The sequence below is a fragment of the Pongo abelii genome, chromosome 19, assembly GCF_028885655.2.
Source record: "Pongo abelii isolate AG06213 chromosome 19, NHGRI_mPonAbe1-v2.0_pri, whole genome shotgun sequence".
Lineage (NCBI taxonomy): Eukaryota > Metazoa > Chordata > Mammalia > Primates > Hominidae > Pongo > Pongo abelii.
Window position 1 is genome coordinate 51,052,006 of NC_072004.2, and position 8,274 is coordinate 51,060,279.

The 8,274-nt window shown below is 42.2% G+C and overlaps 1 protein-coding gene across 1 annotated transcript; it reads left to right on the forward strand.

The window, feature by feature from the left end:
• Window positions 1-4,547: 4,547 nt before the first annotated feature.
• On the forward strand, window positions 4,548-6,460 carry LOC100460653 (C-C motif chemokine 3-like 1). Its single transcript, XM_002834344.3, has 3 exons — window positions 4,548-4,739; window positions 5,422-5,536; window positions 5,957-6,460. Exons 1-3 carry the CDS (start codon window positions 4,664-4,666, stop codon window positions 6,045-6,047), a joined length of 282 nt encoding a protein of 93 aa, XP_002834390.1. The 5' UTR covers window positions 4,548-4,663; the 3' UTR covers window positions 6,048-6,460.
• The last annotated feature ends 1,814 nt before the right edge of the window (window positions 6,461-8,274 follow it).

The following is an 8,274-nucleotide window of genomic DNA, read 5'->3' on the forward strand; positions in this document are numbered from 1 at the left end:
TTTCTTCTTTCTCTTTCTTCTTCTTTCTTTCTCTTCTTTCTTTTTCTTTTTTCTTTCTTCTTTCTTCCTTCCTTCCTTTCTTTCTCTTTCTTTCTTTCTTTTTTCTTTCTTTCTTTCCTTTATCTTTAAAACAAATCATAACCTTTTAGATCCAAGTTACTGAAAACTTCTTTATATAAGTTTAATTTACATTTCTCTTTCAAATTGTATCTTTATTGGGACCCTCAATTCTTTTTTTTTTTTTTCTGAGATGGAGTCTCGCTCTGTCACCTAGGCTGGAGTGCAGTGGTGCAATCTCAGCTCACTGCAGCATCCTGCGTTCAGGTGATTCCCTTGCCTCAGCCTCCCGAGTAGCTGGGACTACAGGCATGTGCCACCACGCCTAGCTAATTTTTTGTATTTTTAGTAGAGACAGGGTTTCACCATGTTGACCAGGCTGGTCTCAAACTCCTGGCCTCAGGAGATCCACCTGCCTCAGCCTCCCAAAGTGCTGGGATTACAGGCATGAGCCACCGTGCCTGGCTTCAATTCTCATTTTATTTAAAGATTCTTCCTTGGCTCTGGAGACCCATCACACTTCTGACTCTCTCTCCTGTTTCTCTCTATCTCTGTGTGTGTGTGTGTGTGTGTGTGTGTGTGTGTGTGTGTGTGTGTGTGTTTTATTTTAAGTTCAGGGATGCATGTGCAGGTTTGTTACATAGGTAAACTTGTGTCATGGGGGTTTGGTGTACAAGTGATTTTATCGCCCAGGTATTAAGCCTAGTACCCATTAGTTATTTCTCCTGATCCTCTCCCCGTTCCCACTCACCACGGCCTTTCTTATCCTACCCTTCCCGTTAGTATTTCAACTCCATAGTGAGAGTTCAGGCATAACACATATTGTTAGTCAAATCAGTGATTTATTTATTCATCAAATAGATATTATGCTTCACTACATGTCAGGCATTGTGGTTATCACTGGAGATACACTGGTAACTAACACATATAGTGGAACATAAAACTGACCAATTCCATCCGCACGACCGTGGGTACGTCATTTCAACTGGGAACATCAATTTACCACCTAAGAAATGTCTAAGACCCTCCCAACTCAACCCCGTCCTACATCTCCCTTACATTATTCATTCAACATATATAAATTAAGCACACGCTATGCATGCGACTATATTTTACTCCAAGCCAAAACACATGGCAAAGGGCTATTTCCTGGTTTGGGGATTGATCAAGAAAGTCTTACAAATATATAAACACTGAGATAGAATTATGTATTCAATAAATCATCTTTATTATAAAGAACACAGTAATAAGAGATAGAGACTAGGTCAGGAGGCTCATCATGTTATAATCATCATGTGCTAGGATTTGGTTTAAATCAATCAATAAGACATGGTCTGGAGTTGGTTTACAATCTGAGAAGACACTCTAAAAAATCTGCCATTATAGGAGTGCTGTGAGGATCAAATATAATAAGTTGTGGTACAGGACGTGTAGCGTGTGGTACCTAGAGTCAGACTACCTGGATTTGAATCCCTGCTCTGCTAGTCATCAGTTTATGGCCTTCGGAAAATTGCTTAACCTCTATTTACTTTGGTTTCTTCACCTGTTCAACTAAGAAAATATAATGGTAACTAAATCATAGAGTTGTTTTGAAGAGTAACAGTTCAAACATGTAAATCCATATTATGGAAATTGGCACATGGTGATCGCTCGATAAATATTACTTATTGTGAACTAAAATTTGTGTACTTGCTAATCTATCATTAGCACAAAATAAAAGTTTGTTTCCAAATTCCCACATTGCCTTTATTAAACTATAAATTTCTTGAGAAAAAGAAACTAAAATAAAATCAACAGGACATGGTCTAGATTTTTGAAGAGCAAATTACATAGATAACTAATTATAACACAGTGTGCTGTAATCACAGAGATAGAGGATGTCCCTTATCAGAACACTGATTCAGCAATTTCCATTTCCTTTTCTCACTCTCCACAACTCACAGAAGCCAGCTCTTAGAAATGGAATCACGAGTATGGAGGGGGTTCCCCTCAGAAGTGAGTGAGGGAATGCAATTCGGGGTATCCCCGAGAGCTGGGAGGCAGAGGGTGGGGTGAGAAGGAGCCATTGCCTGTGATGTAGGTTTCTAATGAGACAAGTGGCAGAGATACCTTTATTTGGAATTGGTAGCAATAGGGGAAGATACGTGGATGCCAAACTCCGGTGAAACCTACCACAGCCCCTGATCTTGCCTCTGCTTCTCCTCCCTCAAGACTGGCACTAGCCATTACTGGGGTGGGAAGGAAACAGAGCTCATGTGTGTTAAAAGAGCTATGTCTACAAACACTTAGGAAGGACAGAATCCCAAAGGCATGGTCGCACTTGGCTTCTGTCCTCCGTTGTTCTCCAGCATCAAACGTATCAACTCTGACCCCTTTGAGGGGAATTCAAGGCCTGTCCTTGTTTGGTCCCAATTTAGCTTTATCATCCATATTCACCCCCACCGCTCTGCAGCTCCACTGAAGCACCCCCTCTTTCCTCTGAGCCCACAATGTCACACCCAGAACTCAGCCTCTGCTGGGCCTCCACTCCCCACCCATCTATAGATGCCTATAAATCCCGGGCAGTTATCCAGACACAATTAAAGTTCCATCCCTTCCATGAAGCCTTCCCCAGCCCTCTGGTGGAAGGTCACTTCTTCCCCTCGTGGGGTTCTGAGCTTTCATTTATTTTTCTACTAAGGGTCTTACAATTACCTGTTCATATACTCTACCTACCCCCATGAGACCAGGGGCATCTCAGAAACAAAGATCATTAAAACCAACTAAATCTATTTCTTATTATAAAACGAGGTATGCTGATTGATTGCAAAATAATAAAATAACAAAGTATGGAAAAGAAAAAAAAGCATATAATCTGGCTGAGAAGGTAGAAACCCTTTCACACCACTGAAATTATGTGTTGAAAAGAATAAGGAAAAAACTGCTTCAGTTTGGCATGATTTATGGAAGTATAGTGTAGGATCCTTAAAATAGTTCAAAGAAATGGGAAATCAAGACTTCATTTTGGCAAAGGCCATTGAACAGAAACTTTAGCATATTTATCAGTAATTTCTTTCAGATTAAACAACTGACAAAAACCCACTTTTCAACCAGTGATGTTGGAAATGTTTTAAAACAAAATTAGTTCATAAATTTGTGGGCTGACCAAGAAGGTAATAAAGTCTCACTAAATAAAATGAGGAAAATTCAGAAAAAGAAAAGAATAAGAAAATAAATCACCCATGGATCTAAACACTATTCATTCTTTAAGGCATGTATTTCTAAGCCTTTTTATTTTTTCCATGCCTAGAGTTGGCATGGCATATATATATCTTTATACAATTCTTCAAATTTTATAGAATTTGTATAATGTTGTATCTTGCTTTTTCTAACCACTGGTGTTATAAGCATATTTATGCCACTTCATTCATTTTAAGGACTTAATAATAAAGGATCTAGTGGATAATTTATCATTCCCTGATAGAGAAAAATTTAGCTTCGCTTATTTTAGAGTTATAAATGATGCTGGGTCAGGTATCTTTATGTTTGAAGATGGCTCCATATTTGGGTTGTTTCCACAGAACTCTTTTCCAGAAATGCTTTTTCTAAGTTAATGGCTACACATATTTCTAGGCACCTGACATATTGATACCCACCTCTAAAGTATTTTTATGATCCACAAGTAGCATTTAACACAGCGCCCCAGTCACTCCGAGACTAATAAACAGAGAAATGACTGAAAGGTGACCTCATGCTTTCTATTCCTCCAGCTTTCATTGAGTTCCTTTCCTCTGGGAGGATTGGGGGTTGTCCAGCCCTCCACAGCATCAGCCCATTGACCCGATCTTTGTGGTTATAGCAGCTGAGGAAGCAGAATTACAGCTCTGTGGGAAGGAATGGGGCTGGAGAGTTCATGCATAGACCAGTTCTTTTTTTTTTTTTTTTTTTTTTTTTTTTTTTTGAGATGGAGTTTCACCCAGGCTGGAGTGCAATGGCATGATCTTGGCTCACCACAGCCCCTGCCTCCTGAGTTCAAGTGATTCTCCTGCCTCAGCCTCCCGAGTAGCTGGGATTACAGGCATGTGCCACCATGCCTGACTACTTTTGTATTTTTAGTAGAGATGGAGTTTCTCTTCCTTGGTCAGGTTGGTCTCTAACTCCTGACCTCAGGTGATCCACAGCCTCGGCCTCCCAAAGTGCTGGGATTACAGGTGTGAGCAACCATGCCTGGCTGCATAGACCAGTTCTTATGAGAAGGGATCGACTAAGAATAGTCTTGGGTTGACACACACCCCTTTTCACACTCACAGGAGAAACCCCATGAAGCTAGAAGCAGTCATGAGTTGAGAGCTGAGAGTTAGAGAATAGCTCAGAGATGCTATTCTTGGATATCCTGAGCCCCTGTGGTCACCAGGGACCCTGAGTTGTGCAACACTCAGCATGACAGCATCACTACGCTTAAAAATTTCCCTCCTCACCCCCAGATTCCATTTCCCCATCCGCCAGGGCTGCCTATAAAGAGGACAGATGGCTTCAGACATCAGAAGGACGCAGGCAGCAAAGAGTGGTCAGTCCCTTCTTGGCGCTGCTGACACTCGAGCCCACATTCCATCACCTGCTCACAATCATGCAGGTCTCCACTGCTGCCCTTGCCGTCCTCCTCTGCACCATGGCTCTCTGCAACCAGGTCTTCTCTGCACCAGGTAAGTCCATGTTGTTGTTGTGGGTATCACCACTCTCTGGCCATGGTTAGACCACATCAGTCTTTTTTTGTGGCCTGAGAGCCCTGAAGAGAAAAGAAGGAAGTTCTTAAAGGGCTGCCAAACACCTTGGTCTTTTTCTTCATGACTTTTATTTTTATCTCTAGAAGGGGTCTTAGCCCCCTAGTCTCCAGGTATGAGAATCTAGGCAGGAGCAGGGGAGTTACAGTCCCTTGGACAGATAGAAAAACAGGGTTCAAAATGAATCAGTTAGCAAGAGGCAGAATCCAGGGCTGGTTACTTCCCAGTGGGGTCTGTTGTTCACTTTCCAGCTCACTCTAGGTCTCCCAGGAGCTCTGTCCCTTGGATGTCTTGAGAGATGTCCAGGGCTTCTCTTGGGCTGGGGTATGACTTCTTGAACCAGACAAAATTCCCTGAAGAGAGCAAGAGAACACTCCATTCAGGTATCTGAATCACACAGAGAAACAGAGAACCCACTATGAGGAGTCAAGGGGAAAGAAGAATATAGACAGAAACAAAGAGACATTTCTCTGCAAAACCACCCAAATGCCTTCCAGTCACTTGGTCTGAGCAAGCCTGCCTTCCTCAACTGCTTGGGGATCAGAAGCTGCCTGGCCTTTTCTTCTGAGCTGTGACTCGGGCTCATTCTCTCCTTTCTCCGCAGTTGCTGCTGACACACCAACCGCCTGCTGCTTCAGCTACATCTCCCGGCAGATTCCACAGAATTTCATAGCTGACTACTTTGAGACCAGCAGCCAGTGCTCCAAGCCCAGTGTCATGTAAGTGCCAGTCTTCCTGCTCACCTCTAGGGAGGTAGGGAGGGTCGGGGTGGGGGCAGAGACAGGCCAGAAGGCCATCCTGGAAAGGCCCAGCCTTCAGGGGCCTATCGGGGATATAGGACGCAGGGCTCTGAGGTGTGACCTGAATTGGGACTGGAGTGAGGCGTGTGTTACAGAGTCAGGAATGGCTGCCCCAGCCCAGAGGAAAGGGACAGGAAGAAGGAGGCAGCAGGACACTCTGAGGACCCCCTCGCCCGGAGTCCCTGAGAGAATCTCTCTAGACGGAGATAGGCAGGGGCCCCTGAGAGAGGAGCGGGCACTGAGCTGCCCAGGACAGACAGCAGGATGGTGGGGCCATGGTGCGCCCAGGATTCCCTTGCTGGATTCCCCAGTGCTTAACTCTTCCTCCCTTCTCCACAGCTTCCTAACCAAGAGAGGCCGGCAGGTCTGTGCTGACCCCAGTGAGGAGTGGGTCCAGAAATACGTCAGCGACCTGGAGCTGAGTGCCTGAGGGGTCCAGAAGCTTCGAGGCCCAGTGACTTCGGTGGGCCCAGTGGGGAGCAGGAGCCTGAGCCTTGGGAACATCCCTGTGACCTGCACAGCTACCTCTTCTATGGACTGGTTGTTGCCAAACAGCCACACTGTGGGACTCTTCTTAACTTAAATTTTAATTTATTTATACTATTTAGTTTTTGTAATTTATTTTCGATTTCACAGTGTGTTTGTGATTGTGTGCTCTGAGAGTTCCCCTGTCCCCTCCCCCTTCCCTCACACTGTGTCTGGTGACAACCGAGTGGCTGTCATTGGCCTGTATAGGCAGTCGTAGCACCAAAGCCACCAGACTGACAAATGTGTATCGGATGCTTTTGTTCAGGGCTGTGATCAGCCTGGGGAAATAATAAAGATGCTCTTTTAAAAGGTAAACCAGTATTGAGTCTGGTTTTGTTTTTCTGGCAAATCAAAATCACTGGTTAAGAGCAATCATAGGCAAAGATTAGGAAGATGTGAAATGGAGGGAAATTGGGAGAGATGGGGAGGGCTACCACAGAGTTATCCACTTTACAACGTTCTTGAACATTGAAACTATGAATATGTTATAACTCAAATTGTAATATGCACACTCTAGGAGAATTCACTACTTGAATGGACACCATTAAGCAGAGTATTCTGTAGGGCATATTCATGATGAATCAAGCTCTTAATAGCAATTACTTACACTGTTGAGGTTTACTCCTACTGAGTGCTTTTTATACATTGCTCATTTAATCTTACCAATGCAATAGTACAGCTTAGGTACTATGAATACCTCCATTTGACAGAAAAGTAACCCAGGGCTCAGAAAGGTTAGACAACTTGGCTGAGGTTACACAGCATGTAAAAGGTCAATTGTGTTCCAAAACTGGACTTTTATTGAACTACAGACTATGCTGTTAACCACTGACCAAGTTATTTCCCAAAGTATGCCCCATCTATACTCAAATCTTACCCTATTCTTTAACAGATGATACTTTATCCTTTGCAACCACTTCCTGTCAGGATTCTGAGTTGACATAGAGTGTTTGAGCAGTGATTATTTAAGCCAGTTACATCAGGATCTTTAGGTGTAGACCTGGGAACTGATATTTTTATCAAGCTCATGAGGTGTTCCATAGCCTGTTAATGACTGAGAGCCACTGTCAATAGAATTCGCCACTGGTTTCTAAATGTGGTAAGTATCTGCATATGGCAACAGGTGTATTATACATTATTTCTCTAGAATCTACACTCTACAAAATAAATAGCTAATGTTAGAGAAGAAAAGACAACCAGCTTCTGTGTGGAGCAGGATGCTGTCTACAGGTTTGAAGGGTAAGTTTTTTAATAGATGGATTGCTTGCATTATATGTACAAGAAATGCATACTAAGCTAGGGTCCTTTTTGCAGAAGAAAGAGAAATTCAAAATATTTGTGTGAAAATCAAACGTGTTAATTTTTATGAGCTATGCTTATTTCATTTTGTTTAAAATAATCTAATTTCTGTGTCCAAACATGTTTAGAATTGTAGGGCTCAGACTCTTTAAAGCATAATTAAACACTACTACTTAGCAAATATTAAAATGCACATACTATGTGACCTACATCCCATTTGACCTGATCCCATTTCTAGGAATCTGCTTCATAGAAACACTGCCAAAAGATAAGACTACGTAGACATGAGGATATTCTTTTGAGTATGGTTAGTAAGGAGCAAAGAAATGCAAACAGTCATCAGTAGGGTATTAATCAGTACAGGATTAAGATGTTCATCAGTGGAATATTCTGCAGTCAGTAAACAAAAGCAGCACACATCTATATCTGTGGAAAGTGTCCATAATATTATAGGTAAAATGCACATCTATTTACATTCAGTATATGCATATATATTCTCTACATATGCTACAGAACTGTCTGTAAAGGATATTATTTTATTTTTAAAAGCCATATACACACATACATTTACATAGGCAAATATTTGGAAAGACACACATCAAATAGGTAACTGTCGTTTCTTTGAGGAAATGAGGCTTTTTTTTTTTTTTAGGAATGAGGGTTTTTCCTTTTTATATTCTGCACTTTTAAAACTTTGAGTTATTTTCTGATTAGCTTGCATAGCTTACCTCTCTGGTCTCATCTTACCCTGTTCTTTGATGGGTGATATTCCATCCTCACAACCACTTTCTGGTAGGGATTCTGAGTTGATGCAGAGAGGAGAGAGCTCA